The 16,890-nt window shown below is 33.3% G+C and overlaps 1 protein-coding gene and 1 non-coding gene across 7 annotated transcripts in view; both read right to left on the minus strand.

Moving 5' to 3' along the window:
- Window positions 1-16,890, minus strand: part of PCDH9 (protocadherin 9) — a 951,590-nt gene that overhangs the window by 349,243 nt on the left and 585,457 nt on the right. For 4 of the 6 annotated variants that reach the window (XM_007960547.3, XM_007960546.3, XM_038007708.2 and 1 more), the window contains one exon: window positions 1,295-1,496. In XM_007960547.3, coding sequence (XP_007958738.1) covers window positions 1,295-1,496 — 202 coding nt within the window. The remainder of the gene's footprint in view (window positions 1-1,294; window positions 1,497-16,890) is intronic. The other 2 variants (XM_007960548.3, XM_038007712.2) reach the window with 1 other exon arrangement.
- LOC119627596 (U7 small nuclear RNA) lies at window positions 800-861 on the minus strand. Its single transcript, XR_005243795.1, has one exon. It is a non-coding gene; the product is annotated as a U7 small nuclear RNA (small nuclear RNA).

Below are 16,890 nucleotides of genomic sequence, written 5' to 3' on the forward strand. Positions count from 1 at the left end.
ACCAATGCTGTATTACTATCACAGAACTGGTTAAGAAAGCCTTTTTGTACGTTTTACCTCCTCTTGGTATTCCTACTTCCACCATAGAAATGCCAGAGATATTTTCATGTTCGAAAAAATAAGAAGCAAAATAGGCAGAAAATTAAGAAAAAGTCATCATACTTCAATTTCCCACTTCATGCAACCAGTTTGGAGCATGCTCAAGACGAGTTAAACAAACAAAAACAAGCAAAAACATTTTTTTTTGCTCTGATTAGTTTAGATGCATTTTTATAATTACTATTTGTATTATTTACTTCTTAGAGCAATTTTAGGATCACAGCAAAATTGAGATAAATGTACAGAAATTTCTTATATATCTCTTGCTCCCACACATGCATAGCTTTCCCCACCATGAACATACCCCACCAGAAAATAATTTGAATTTAAGTAAAATAGAAATTATGGTCATTAGACTGGGGATAATAATTGATGAAATGGTCTTTTATTTATTTAATAAAAATAAGCTAGTCAGTTTGTTTTATTAGCAAAATCATTAGCACTTGCCCAAGATTTCCTCCAAAGGCCAAGGAAAACATGCCCCCCAACAATGTTTATTTGGAGTGGGCAATGATTTCTGGAGTGGGGTATGGGTCTGTGGAGAATAAAAGTTTTGGCCAAATATATCTCCCTCAACATATTAGTAAAAGAACAAATTATCCAAGAATTCAAGTAGACGATAAAGGAAATACAACCCCCAAATTGTTATCTTCCCTCTTTACGCTTGTTTTAATCACGATTTAATCCTTTTTTTAATTTTTTTAATTTTCTGGTAAAACCCAGAAAATCTGACAGACAAATTCTAAAATACCTTTAATTCTAATATTCTTTATTTGTTTTTGTAAAGTGTTCACTGGAAAATCAAATTTCATACGACATTTATATACACAAATAGATATTTCTTTTTTTAATTGACTGTATTCTACTTAACTATTTTTGCAGTTCTAAAATGTGTTCAAATTTTGTAAGATCTCTGACACCAGAATATCTTGCAACAAATGGCTTCTTTCAGTTATATTTATAGCATGTTTTTTTCTTTTTTAATGGTTCATAAAATGAAGACATATCATACAATTTAACAGCCAAAATCATATCAAACATATTAAATGTGTATCTCAAACAATACAACAACAATAAAGCCAGCAAAAAAAACAATGAGATGTTCATCCTTGCACCCTACAATTACTGTTGAAAGCTCAAGTGCACAACAAAACCAGAACAACTCCAAGCAATCAAAATTTTGAAGGGGACTCACCAGAGTTGGGATCAGAGTTGCCATCTGCTTCAGTCCTCTTGTCCGGAGAGGCCTGGTCATAGAATTCGTCCTGTGGCTGAACCAGAGGAAGAGGGTGTGAGATCAGGGTTCCACTACCCACCGGCTCGTGGTCTCCTAGACCACTGTCACTGCAGCTTTCCTGGGAGCCATCAGGGAGGTGAAACGTAACACGGCGCTGCGACTACAAAGAAGACCACAGGACATGCTGATTAACACTCCTCTCAAATAAAACAGACCTAGTGGAACACAAAATCAAAACACTTTCAACAAGTGACACAATGTAAAAGCAAAATAAACCAAACTAGGAACAAAGCTAAGAACAAGTATTAATTATATGCCATTTACTATGTAATGGCAAACCAGCAAAATACCAAAAAGAATTTCAATCTTGTATAATTCACGACCTTAAAACTAAAGTTGGGGCTTTGAAAAGTGTAACAAGAGAGGCAAAACAAAACTAAAAAAAAACTCATACTAGTCGACAAAATTACAGAAAAAAATTAAATAAGATGAAATATGCAAATATGCTTTTGATAAATCTAAATAAATACTTAGAAAATGCAACATTTCATTTCTTTTGAATGGCCAGACACTGCACTTACTTGATGTTTTTAGCATAACATTTGTAGTCAATATATTTCCTACAGTACCGCCTGTCTTCTTTTTTTTTTTTTTTTTTTTTTTTCTTTGAGACAGAGTTTTGCTCTTGTTGCCCAGGCTGGAGTGCAATGGCGCGATCTTGTCTCACTGCAACTTCCGGGTTCAAGTGATTCTCTTGCCTCAGCCTCCCAAGTAGCTGGGATTTCAGGCACATACCACCATGCCTGGCTAATTTTTGTTTGTTTGTTTGTTTTTTGTTTTTTTTGAGATGGAGTCTCGCTCTGTCGCCCAGACTGGAGTGCAGTGGTGCGATCTCAGCTCACTGCAAGCTCTGTCTCTCAGGTTCACGCCATTCTCCTGCCTCAACCTCCCAAGCAGCTGGGACTACAGGCGCCCACCACCACTCCTGGCTAATTTTTTGTATTTTTATTTGAGACGGAGTTTCACCGTGTTAGCCAGAATGGTCTCGATCTCCTGACCTCGTGATCCACCCACCTCGGCCTCCCAAAGTGCTAGGATTACAGGCGTGAGCCACTGAGCCGGGCCATGCCAGGCTAATTTTTTGTATTTTTAGTAGAGACGAGGTTTCACCATGTTGGCCAGGCTGATCTTGAACTCCTGACCTCAGGTGATCCGCCCGCCTCAGCTTCCCAAAGTGCTGGGATTACAGGCATGATCCACCATGCCCAGCCCACCTGCTATTTTTAAAGGACACCGTATCCATGTGAGTGTCCCTAAAGCAATACTGGAATAATTAATGAAAATTATTATTTGAAGAGTCTCGGGGTCTACTGACTGAGCTAGCTGTGCTAAAATTATTATTTTAAATAACCAAATTCTATGCAATTGCCATTGATATATATAAAAAGAAGACTATATTTTAAAAGAGATTAAATTAGAAATTATTCTTGCCCATTGACCCAGATATGACTCTAGTCTTTGGCTACATTGCTAGTAGAATAGAATATCCTAGTTGAAAGGTATTTGGAATATCACTTTGGTATCTGTTTGCACAATGTCACTCTCAGATATGACCTAAAGTGTATACATGGTAACTTCAATAAACTGTAATGTTTACACAAAAAGTTATTTTATAAAAAATAATGAATAAATTTTAATGTTTCCTCAGCACAGATAAGTTTAGCTCTCTTGGAAAATGCTCTTTTAGCTGCTATGATCCCTGAAACTATCTATAATTATGTGAGGTGGAGATTTAGGCCTCAGAGAATTGTATGCGAGCAGTACATTTGTGTTATTTGAATAAACCTAGTTTTCTTTCTGCTTAGCAGCCAAAAGACCTTTCAATATCATGCCACATATGACCACTTAAATTCAGAATTAATAAAATGATGAATGTATATATCAAAAAATATATAATATACAAGTATATAATGTATAATATAATCATTTTCTAGTACCTAAAATTTGTGCTTTTCAAGAGACAATTTATAGATTGTATCCATTTCAAAGAAAAAGGATTGCAGTTAGAAACAAAATGGTATAGATAGGTATACTGAAACTCTATGAATGCATACTTATAGACTGACAACCGAAGGGAGCCTATATCCTGTGAGTCACTGGTTTGAATACAGCTCAGAGTCATAATGGAGAAGAAATGATATCACTTTACTGCTGCTCAATGATCTGTGTGAAATGAGTTGATAGTTCAGTACATTTTTAATGAACTGATGCCAACATCATATAAACTATAATCATAAATAGTACTAATTGCCTCTATTGCAACACATTTCACCTTCATGCACATTTATCTCAAGAATATCATTCCCTTCTCAAAGGTATTGAAACGTGCCTAGGTGAGTGCTATAGAGAAGGCAAACTAAGCCTGAATATTAATATCTGATATGTATTTCTTCCTGGATAAGAAAGATGATGCTACATGAGTATTTATTGTAGTGTTTACTCTCTTATATATATTTAACTCTTCAGGGAAAGTCAATAATACAAATATTTGCTATTTATGTTTCAATATGCCCTCAACCTATCAATATCCTTTTGTGATAAAGACTATACTAGGAAACACACTGTTAACTATGGACGACTATCAAACATAGCTTTTACAGTGACTGATCTACTAAAAACTCATAGATTTTAATGTATCTTTGGTATTATCTCTTGAGGAATACCTCTTAACTCTGGTGAGTAAAAAAAAAGTCAAGACTTAAGAGAAAAGCAATGAAACAAATGATTCTTGAATCTTTGTAAAGCATTTCTGGAAGTGCCTTAAGCCATTAAGAAGTTTTTGTTTCATAGACAGAAGTAAAAAAGAAAAAAAATACATCTGCGATATTTTTAAACATAGTTAATACTGTTTTAATGACAATATTTCTTCCTCATAATGAATGTTTAAATATGCACCACTAGTTATACCTTAATCCTGCAGTTCTTGCAGGTTGTCCATGTAACAATTTTTTATTGAGCATCTACTATATACCTGGTACAAAGATTACACTGAAAAGCAAAAGTAAAACATTGTTTTCCAAAATTATTTCAAATATAGCTTATTACAGTACGTTTCACATACACTACACTATTTTTCTTTAACATTTTATAAGTGAGAATAAGAAAAATGTAAGTTTACTATAAATTATTTGAAATGATACACTGTAAATTGGAGTGCTATAATGTTTAAACAATGGAGGCTTATAAAAATCTTTCTGAATTAATTTGACTCAGAGACGTTTAAGTCTTAATTGGCAGATTTGTGCACAATTTATCAGTCTGATGGGAGGGAGAGTGGTGATGTGTATGGATTAAGAATCAGTACATGGATATTATGGTATGAAGCAAATTGATGAAACAAACCCATCTTTAATTTATCATCATAATGATTGATGCAAGCAAAAGAATATCTAAATTATCAAGGCAGATGTAAGGAGACTAACTGAGTAAACTGACATGCAGAAAAACAAAGACCAATAGGGTGTAGGAAACAAGGATTTTTGGTGTGTTTAAGGGCTCAGTAGTACTTGCTCTGGTTGAACTGCAGAGCACTAATTTAAAAAGAAGCCGGAACCAGATCTCATGGCTGTTGAATGAGTTCCTGGCTTTGAGAAACAGAAAATAACACCTTGCCTGTGGAAGTGTTGAAAGGCTAAAAATAGTGTTTCTGGTATGCAATACATGACACATAGTAGACAATGTTCCTGCTACGCAATACTTGACACATAGGAGATAGTCAATACCAAGTAGTTGTAATTATTGAAATTGAAAACGACATTTTTAAAGCTTATGGTCTATCTATGTTTGGCTGGTTTTAAATATGTGATTCCCTCATTCCTCCCTCGTTCACAAGAAAAATATGTGATCCACAGAATTTGGCATGCCTCACCATATGCCCTATTGATCCTGTCAACTCAGGGCCTTCTCTGAAGTGACACAGCTCTTAGTGTGGGGTGGGAAAGACTGAAAACCGGGAATACATGTTTTCTCCATGGAGAAAGTGAATACTTGTCCATTATCCTTCCAGTGCATCTATAAAGGCATATTCAGAGGAAAAAGAATTTACTTACTGCCTCCAAAAATTTTGCATCTTGTTTCATCTTTATGGAAATAAGCTCAGTCTGGGTTATAAATGCAGTCAAATCCTGACTAGCTGAAGAGGGACGCCACATATTACAATAAGACTCCTTCAGCCTCTCCAGAGCTGGGCAGTTACATTTTGTTTTCCTAAGTCTATTTCTTGCCCATTCAATTTTCTCCTGTGGGAAATATTTTTATTATTACTCCTTCTGTCTGGTTAATTGTTTGCATGTCACATTTGTTTACCTGATTTATCATAGACAGGTTATATCCAGATTCTGGGCTGGCTTGAGAAAGAATAACATGAAAGAACTAACTACTAAGGCTTCCACACTTTATGTTCTGTCAGGACTGCCGCTATGAATCCTGATTAGGCAACGTTTGTATCAGAAGTTCTACTCTACACAATTAATAGTGCCATGTGTTCACACATGGGTGTGTACAGGGTCCTGAAAGTCAGAAGGTGACACACTGGTTGGGTTTGAGAAACACCACCAAGAACCTCTACAATACTTTTTTCTTCTTGCAGCTTAGAACAAAAGCAAAAGAAGGAACATTCACGATGCCTAAAGAAGATATGCATGTCCAGCACTGAGCATTGTTCTTCAAGAGTCGCTGAAAGAGTGAGTCACCTAAGAAATCCCAATCATTGTTTGAATGTTTCTCTTATGTATTTCTTACTGGTATAGAATAGCATGCACAAGTGAAAGAGTCACATTCAAGCCTACTATTTCAGTCTTATGAATTTAGAGACATTCCTATGTGCAAGGATTTGGGGGTAAATTTCATTGTTTTCTGCATAAAATAGTCTAAAGGTAAGAAAACAGTAAAATGTCTAACAGATGATTAATAAGTTATGTAATATCGTGTAAAGATTACACCATACAGTTGTGTTAAGTATTGACAATACTAACAGTTATGCTAATTAATATGTATTGGCATAGAAAATATTTATAATCTATTGTTAAAGATAAAAACCAGGTTAATAAATATTTTGATAAATTGAATTTTGTTTTTGTTCATGTGTATTTATGTGTGAATCTGCATAAGCTAATTTCTAACCATGCATATACCAAGTGTTTAAAGTAGTATTGTTTGGTCATGTGATGATGGTATTCAAAAATGTTATTATTTTGACCACACTAAAATTTCCACACATTATCTTTGTAATAATAAAACATATCCCAATTTTTAATTGTTTATCTTCATCACTTATAGAAAATTAGAGTTTAATCCAAAAGAACAAAACATTTGATATATGGCATATGGGTTTTCCCTTGAGCTAAGGAATGCCAAACCATCTTCTGATCCCTTCTCTGTTATTCTCACTTCCATTCTTCACTTTCTTTACCTAGTTTTTTAATCATTGCAGTTAAAGATCCTTGCCTTCTCAGGTAACATGATAACAACATGAGTCTAGAACTAAGCCAATTATTACCAACTAAAAAAACCAATTATGCAATAATGACTGACATTTAAAATAATTATTGTCCAATGGAATGTTATACATTAATATTATGAAAATAGAAAAAAACAGTTATTTGTAATTGTTTAAATATGGTTTTATATATAGAGAGTCTTTAAATATCTTCTCATGGAAATATACCTAATTTTGATTTAATTCCCTTGCCAAGCTTAAGAAATAATATGTCATTTATTTATCTATCATTCTAACTACATATCTATGTATCTGTCTATTGCTAAATAAATACACACGCACACAAACACACATACACACACGCCATCCAGAAAGTACTCATGATGAAGTAAAATATAAAACCATGGTAAAATTTTATATTCAAACATGTTTTTGCTTTATCTCTGCATAAATCCAATAAAGATTTGATTTTTCTTTATTTGAAATATTTTCTTATATATCTCTTCCGAAGTAGCAAAGGAAATCATTCCAAAGAGGCTTAAGAAATATAGAGACCAGGAACTGCATTTTAACATGCATATTTCTTATAATATTCACTAAAAATATTTTGAACTTCCTTATTTTTATAAGAACACAATTTAATTGTGATTTATAAGTAACTGTCATAAAGATAGTCTATGGTAAGTTCCTCAATAGCTTCTTACCATCTAAAATCAATACATGCACACATTTCCTCTTAATAAAATCCAAAACTCATTGTGGTTTAGAAAGTAAAGTAAATTGGACCCAAAAAGCGATCTATGGTTATGGCCTAATTTGCTATTACTCTGAATATGTGCAGACTCCACTTAAGGGTAACAAATACTAATACACACATGTACTTCATGTTTGAAAGATGAGAATCAAACCTTAAGAAAAGGTTTCTGAATTTATGATTTATGGAAATTACTAGTACCTATGTGTGTTCATTATCAAGGATAATAAACAGTTTTGAAGGATAAAATCACAAACACTTTTCTAGTGATGATAAATAAAATATTTTATGAGCTGAGAATTTTTTTATGAGTCATTTTATCATTTGTAGCTCGAAAATTGACTTAATTTTCTATGCTGTTTATTGGAAGTACTTACGTTAAAAGGGCTCCACTAATGTAGAAATTGCATCTTTTTTTGAGTGGGAAATTGTTTAGAAATTTAATTTTCTGGCGGGGTGTGGTGGCTCATGCCTGTATTTCCAGCACTTTGGGAGGCCGAGGCGGGAGGATCACGAGGTCAGGAGATCGAGACCATCCTGGGTAACACGGTGAAACCCTGTCTTTACTAAAAATACAAAAAACTACCCTACCGTGGTGGCGGGCGCCTGTGGTTCCAGCTACTCGGGAGACTGAGGGGACAGAATGGCATAATTCCAGAAGGTGGAGCTTGCAGTGAGCCAAGGTCACGCCACCGCACTCCAGCCTGGGCAACAGAGTGAGACTCCGTCTCAAAAAAAAAAAAAAAAAAAAAAAATTTAATTTTTAATTTTCTATTTTAGCCTGTTACATTTTTTTAGACAAGGAAATAAGGTAAAGTGACTTGTTTATGTAGGTTTCAATGAGAGAACCAAACTAAAAACTACAATCTCTGATTTCCAATATAAAGGTATTAGTACTGCTCATTCATCTCTTCACTTAAATAATTATTGAGTACCAACTATATGCTTGACACTATTCTAGCTGCTAATACTACAATGGTCAACAAGACAAATATTATATTCCACAACTTCGTAAATAAGATCATATTCTAAAAAGTAGAATTTCATTAAGCTCCTCGCCATCAGTCCTGACGACTGTTTTGACTAGCAGCTGTGTCACCTTTTCATAATGTCATTCTCTTCTAAATCTTGCAAACTATGCAGACTTAGGCAAGGTCAGTGCGTGAATGGGAGACTTGCACTGTATTCATCAGCAGAAATCTAGGTAGGAAAAAAAGGCGAGGGGACTGTATCTGAGTTTATGCCAAGAAAACCTGCAAAAAAAATCTGTTTCCAGCCATAAATTAACATTCACTACCAATTTGTGAACATAACAAATAAAAGGAATATAAAAATATCAAAGACTGCTAGAGTAATTCTGGACTCAAAAACAGAATACATGTGAATTTTGCATGTCTTAATGAGCAATTTTTTTTCATCTAGGTAGTTACAAAAGTATCAACAACCTCAATGAAATAATGATTGATGAAATCAAAAGTAGCAAATTTTTATGAGGAACATATACACATGACATGTTATGAACTTACAGTAAATATTTATTTACTGAATGAAGATGAGTTAACCGGAATTGACGTAGGAAATCTAAACGGGACAGAGGAGAAATGAAATATTATTGTCCATCCTTCAGTGTGATTTCTCACGGGAAAAGTCCCCTGTCTCCTTTACAATAACTTTTAAGAACCCTGCCCTGTTTTAGAAGTTCCAAAGTGAAACATGATAACATTCCACTAGCTGTCAGCCCTTCCTCCTTTCCTCTTTGAATTTTTACATTTTGGAATATTTGGAGACAAATGGGAAGGTTCAGTTTGTGTTTGAGAAAAATATGCAACAACTTCACTGATCCTATTTGATAAACGTAAAGGTGTCAGCAATTTTAAAAAGAATTTTTTGATTCCTAGTTTTATGCATGTTATATAAAGTAGAAATTGGGCGCAGATGATAACTGGCCATTTAAAGTCAAGCAGTGTTTTCAGAGGAAGTGGAGGAGTTTGTCTGCACTATACTTACTGCTCTTTTAACCAGTTTGCTGTCTGCTGCTAAGCAACTGCTTCTTTTGAGGATAGAGCTGTCAGCTTTTGTTCTAACTTACTATTCAACTGCATGCTTAGTTGTGGAGACTTGTTTTCATGTGTGTGGAAAACTCACATGGACTTAAACTTGGCCTGTTTGATTTGTAAATGTCTTTTTGTGAAATGAATTCCTCAAACTAAGGATCTGCATTTTGTCTGGGATTTGTAAAGTGTATCAAATATCTCTTAGGACTCCCTGTGGTAGAGGACTCATATTAATGTCATATGGTGATAAGTAGTATACTGTAATTTGATATTTATTTCTTATGATTTCAGTTAAGTAGCATTTATCATGTGAAAAAACAATTGGTAGATTTAAGAAACTTGAGAGAAAAATATACTGTGTACTCCTTTTGGGTGTAGTCTTGGTGCTTCAATTTAAACATTTGAAACAAACATAAAACAAAACAAAACAAAAAAAACTCTCCTCTACATCTTTTTCCCCTGTGGGATATTAGAGAGAAAAAAAAGAAAGAAAAAAAGTTTCTGAATTAACTTCCCTTTATGGTTTGGGGACATTACCCTACCCTTATAAGCCTCCTCAGGGGTTCAAAGCAAACAGAGAGGATTAAAAATTGTCTGCATTGTTGTTGATTTGCTTCTTACATTCTTATTTATTAGTCCCTGCTATCAGAAATGTCCTCAACCTATTTCTCATTGCCCAGTAGGAATGCGGTACTTTATCTGAGCATACGAAATATAAAATGACTACATTAAACAGGAGCAGCTGTTCCTGAATCTGCAAGCAGAATTTTGCATCTATAAATGATATGTACAGAAATATGGAGGAAAAAACCCAGCAAGAGTCCTTTCCAATTTAGTTTTGTAGAAAAAACAAATCCAACTGACAAAGTAAGTTACCCCTACCATATTTACAGAATCAGCATACGTGATGGTTGTAGCAATTTAATTATAAATTACATTAAATTATCACTATTATTAGGTAAATATATAGACATCAGAGATACAACATATGGTCTTTGAAAAAGGAGGCTTTACTTTGGATAACAATGTATCACTACAAAATGTGGGATAAACCTCTTGTCAATGTTTATGACAAAAATGGAATCTGATTCAGTGTCTACTATTAAAGAATTTGTCTCAGTTCCCTGTAGCAGATTTTACAAAAGAAGTAATGGGAATCCCCCTAGCATTCCCCTTGTTAATAATTCTCTATACAAAATAAGACTTGTAAAACCAAAGTAGGCCACGTTTTCAAAGTAAGTTGCAACTTTTAGGACATAGCCCCAATTTCATACAATAATTAACCTCAGACTATGGCCACTTGACTGGGAAAAAAGTTTAAACAGGCACACACCCACGCAAAGACACACACACACACACACACTCACACATACATCTAAACATGCTTTAAACTTTCCTCATGTATTACAGAAAAAGGAAAAGATTGTAATTACCTAGTAAGAATGAAAACTAGTAATTCAAGCCTTTAAAGGACTGATAATGTTATTCCAAGTTAGAGAATGAAACACAAATAGAGAGGTTGAAGAAGTGATCTCTGCAGAAAGTCTCTGAGAAGTATTATTACTACACAATAAGGTTGTTTAAAAAATGGTCATGAAGGATTGTTAATTTGCACCTATAATGTAGCATAATATGTTTCAACTGATCCTGTATCACACAATTCAGTTTTATTTCATTTATTTAACTTTTGGATTTTTTTTTTTTTTTTTTTTTTCTGGCGTCTCGCTCTGTCTCCCAGGCTGGAGTGTAATGGCACAATCTTGGCTCACTACAACCTCCACCTCCTGGGTTCAAGCAATTCTCTGGCCTCAGCATCCTGAGTAGCTGGGATCACAGGCACTTTCCATTGCGTCCAACTAATTTTTGTATTTTTAAAAGAGATGGGGTTTCATCATGTTGGCCAGGCTGGTCTCTAACTTCTGACCTCAAAAATAGTGAAGGAGTAAGAAGCTCTTTGCAATAGTCCTAGATATACATAGCACTAGATATATAATGGATATATAGCACTGACAGATCATGGATTATGATTAAGTCTGAGCCATCAGTCACATCTTTTTCAGCAAAAAAAGAAAAACGTCAATGGGAATGATGTGTCCCTGTAGCATAGCTTTCTAGTCTATGATTCAAGGAGACAGCCATGTAACTATTAATTAGGATAGGATTCACAAAAACAAGCAGTCACATTAAAGAACTTGATCCTCTTCAGTAGGTTAATGAGAGGATTAATTTGTATGGAGAAAGTGCATGGTCGTGCATAGTCTACAAAATGTAGGTAAAGATCCTAATTACACTGCAGGGTATGGAAATATGTGCATGCAAGAACAGAACATGACAATGACACTATTGACAAATTACCGCATTCTCTCCTCCAGACTCTGCTAAAAGCATGATATGTATTTGAGAAATGTTTTCCAGAATGGAGGACAGAGGGGAAACAATAGATTTGGAAAGGACTGTCTCTAGCCATATAAAGGACACAAAAAAGCATCCTTTGAATTTCATCTTAAATCTTAGACTTATTAATAAATGATATGAAGGGACAGATAGATGATGGATGGACAGAGAGATATAGGTAGTTAAATAAATAGAAATATCCATATGGATTAACTGTCCAATGCAAAGCTGTGTCTGTAGTTAACTACCAAATAAAAAAAGAAAGTTACGAAAAATTCATTTATTTCTTCTTAGTAATGGTATTGTGAAAAATGTTTGTATTGTGAAGTGTAAGCATATTCCAACTGGACTTCTTTTAATTTTCTCAAAGGTTGTCAATAAAAATGTTTGCAGTTGAAATATTTTGATTAGAAATGTACAATATTCAAGCACTATTTCTTTACTTCCAGTTATGTAAGTGAAGAACAAAATAAAGACACGTTTAGGATGTAGATAAAATGTATATATACATTTGTGAACACATGTATAGGTCTCTATATATTTATGTAACAAAACGGATGCACAAATACCAATACAAACGTATTATTTGTGTCTTAAAATGCAGACTTTATATTTTTAGACAGTAAAATTGTCAAACATATCTGAGATCTTTACTTATTAATGTTGAAAATAAAATCTAAACTTTATTAACTGAATCTCAAAAAGCCTAAATTAATGAAGATAAATTCTGATACATGTTATAGTCCGAAAAAGCCCTTTTTGGCTATGTTCGGTGCCAGGCAACATATAGCCTGAACAGGTAACAAAAAATTACTTGTTTAGAAATATTTCATTGAGTGTAGAATTTATCATATGTAATTGTGGTTATAAGATGAGAAAAACACATCCCGAATTAACAGAAATCTTATAAAGTATCTATTCTATTCTTTGTTAGGTACTTAATGATTCATACGTTATGGCAGTAATACCACTAGATTCTTTAAAGTTTTCAAATTTGTAGTTTTGAATTGTTTTGAGACCTTGCATATTATAGGACACAGCCTCAAGGGGTCAACACTTTGCCTTTCATGACCTGATTTTATTTTATTTTTTTGAAACAGCTAAAATACATTAGTAGTAGTGAATAGTACTTTTTAAAAAAGAAATTATAAAGTAAAAATGGCACATTTTCTTCAGTAGCTTAACAATTATATTTGAGGACCTTTACAAAAGTGGAATTCCAAAACATTTTGAGAAATCACAATATTAAGTGTAGCTATGAATGAGGACAAATTTGAAGGACAGCACTCATTTACATGCATAATTTCTGTTCTTTAAATAAAGATCAGTCTCAATTTTATTCTCAAATTACATGCAGAAATGTTCTTTTTGGATTATAAATTTAGTAATAATAGTAAAGGCAGTACGGTATGAGATAATGTGATGAATAGTGGACTTCATAAGGGGTTTTGAATCATAGAAATCTGAGAAAAAGCTTATGAAACAAGTTTTCAACATACATATTGAAAAGTAACAGATATGGAAATAATATCAAGATATTTTGGGAAGTTTTAATAAGCATTAATCAGTAGATGGAAAAACACGGACGTCTTGATAAGCTGGAGGAAAATATGTTTTAAGCCTCTCTCGCTTTGAAAAATGTAGTATGTAACTACTACTCTACTCTGCTAGAATCAGTGTCCTTACAATGATCTTAAGGAAACAGAGAAACTAACCCAGTTGGAATAAACATGAATAAGATTTTATATCTCTTTTCTGCTGGGGAGAAGAGTCTTTGCTCAGAACAGTCGAAGTAGCTGGACTTCATTTTTTTTAACCCACCTGTTATTTCAGACAGCCACTGTGACTTTGAGTCTGATATTTGAAACAAAAATCACTCCTACATTTCAGCGATAACAGCTACTCGCCCTATGGATTTTCAGTTAGTCTGTCCTTTGAAAACATTACCGAGTCACCTATCTCAGTTATTTGTGTACTAGGGACAATTTGTTTCCTCTGGATACAAATATAAAATTCAAACATATGTTAAGAACTTCTATATGTCAAAAGCTTCTGTAAGTTTAGGTAGCTTCTGTAAAATACTGAATTGTACCAAAAAATGTAGTTACTTTAGAAGGCATACATTCTCAAGCATTATGTTCTAAATGTGGATAGAGCAATCTAGAAGGTAAACATCCTAAAATAGTAGCAATATGTTTTTTGAAGATAAAAATGTAAACACTAGTAAGTTCTCTTGACTCTAAGATCTAAACAATGTACACAGAATTGCCTTCTCATTTTTGTCTAGGGCAGAGAGGGAAAGATAGTTTCAAAATAAAATGTGTGCAAAATTTCCCACACCTGGGGGATCTTACTGTCTAATACAATTTGGCCTATACGTTAAAATTCAAGAACAATAAAACAGCCTGCAATTAGAAAAAAAACATTAATTTTTCTAAAATTTATACATAGGCTCACAAATATCAGAAATACATTATTGTATGTATATAATGTTAAAGATGATGAAAAAATTGCAAGTCTGAAATAACTTTTTCAATGAAATTATTATAGTCAACGGTTGCTTAAAAATGTGTATTGTAACAAAATGGAGGAGAAATAAAAACAAATAAAAGAAAAAATTTATTATCTAGGTTTAAAAAAAAACCCATAAAACACAATGAGTTAACACTAACATAAACTATAGATTTTATTAATAAAAATGCATCAATACTGGTTCATCATATGTAATAGATGTCACACTCACGCAAAATGTTAATCGTAGGGAAAACTGTGTTCAAGAAGACAGTGTATATAAGAATTCTTTGTACTTTGGGCACGATTTTTCTGTCAGCCTAAAACTGCCCTAAAAATAGTCTTTAAAAAAAAAGATTAGAAGAGAAAGTAGACAAACTTTTGTAGTAAAAATAAGAGACTTTGGGCAATCTTCAAATAATTTAAATGATAGCACTGTTCTATATTATGTTGAAACTTATTTCTATTGAGCCTGTGTGCATGAGAGCATGTGTGTGTGTTAGTGATATAGATAATTATGTATCATCATTCTTATATTTAGCCCTAAATGAGACACTTTACATCAGTCATCAAGGCTCTATATTCATATAATTACATGTATTTCAAAAAAAGTACTTCTGCTTCCACAAATTTGTAATTGCGGTCCTCAATAGTCCTTGGCTTCTATTTTTTAATTTTTTAAACAGTATAGACTTTAAAGTTTCTACAATAAATAGACATTTAAAAATATTTTATAATGATTTAAAGAAATATTTATTATCCAAGAGACATATTTCAGAGAGTTAACTTCATGAAGATGAAATGAAATACTCCTCATATCAGAAAATAATTCTGATCTAGTTCATGTCCTGGTCTGACAGATGGAAGAAGACAGATGATGGCACTTTGAGAATTAAGAAATCACCATTCCTGGAATACATCATAGAGCTTACTGTCTGTAGAAGGCATCTTATCTGAGGCTTCACCAGCTGATAAAGCACACAGAGAAAGCAGTGCAGATATCTTGTTTTATCACTTACTTTTCATAGGTACAAAAATCTAGAAGAGTTTCATCAGACTTGCAGTTTGGGTGATAACCAATCAAACACAGCAGTTCAGCAATATTAGTTACTAAGAAACTCTGATAGAAAAAAGTTATTTTAGTGTAAGAGTATGATCTTATGACCCCTTCCTCCTCCCCATCACCCCATATATATAATCACCCATAATGTTTGTAGGGCAAAACTGTTAGAAGAAAAAAGTACAATCGCAGTGTTTCTGGTAAAAGAAGAAGTTGAAAATGAATGATTTGAGATATAAATATATTTTAGCAACATTGTTTTAAAACTTCCAATCTATTCTCCTTACTAATTTCATTACTATTTTCCAAAATTCATGCAACAGACATTCATATTTAAAAAATAGAGTACAAGAGAAAGTAGCTAAATTATGAGTCCTTACAAAACTGATATTTTTAAAACTAAAACATACATAGAATTTGAAAACATGGAAAATGCCTGCTAAAATAGAAGGATATAAGATATACTTGTAAATGTGGAGAACCATATTCTAGGATAGAAAAGTTTAAGAACAGTCGAGATTCCCTAGAGCTTTTTAGTCAGCTATTCAACAAAAACTGTTGATCACCTACTTCTATCAGAGACCCTGTTAGATACTGAGATTTTTGTCAATTAAGAATGGTATAGTCTCTCCATTCATAATGTTTATAAAGTAGTAAATGAAATAGACTAGAACTAGTAACTACAAATGAAACAGGTATTATGAAGAAAAAATTCAGGGTACAATAGAAATAAGTAATAGAAAGATCCAGTCTATACAGGGAAGTCTTCCAATAAGGGATATAGCAGGACATGAAGGGCCACTTGGCTTACACTGAGAGGCTACAATTCATAGTCCCACTAGCTTATAATTCTATGCAAAACAATGAAATAATAATTCTACAAAAGCAGCCTCTTGTCAGCTTTGTTTGCATTCCTGTGTGGAACACAAACTCTGTATACCTGAAATAAAACTAATAAGAAAGATTCTAGATGTTACTGAAATGTTTCCCAAAGCTCCCAAAGTTCTCTTGATTTTTACTCTGTCCACCTAAATACATTAACATCAACATAGATGTAGTGATGCTTACCTTTTCAGGATTGAATTATTAAGTTGCAATAATGCTGGGTGCTTAATAATTCTATCCTGTTATATTCTCTATTGTTCCTTTCCGGATTTCTTAGGATAGCTGAGATTTTCACTGTATTTTCTGAAATTATTATCAAAATCATACATTAAGAAAATTATAACCAGCTATAGCTAGAAATAGAAATTTCTAAAAGGCAGGGACCATGTCTTATTTGAA

Source organism: Chlorocebus sabaeus, chromosome 3, assembly GCF_047675955.1.
Source record: "Chlorocebus sabaeus isolate Y175 chromosome 3, mChlSab1.0.hap1, whole genome shotgun sequence".
NCBI lineage: Eukaryota > Metazoa > Chordata > Mammalia > Primates > Cercopithecidae > Chlorocebus > Chlorocebus sabaeus.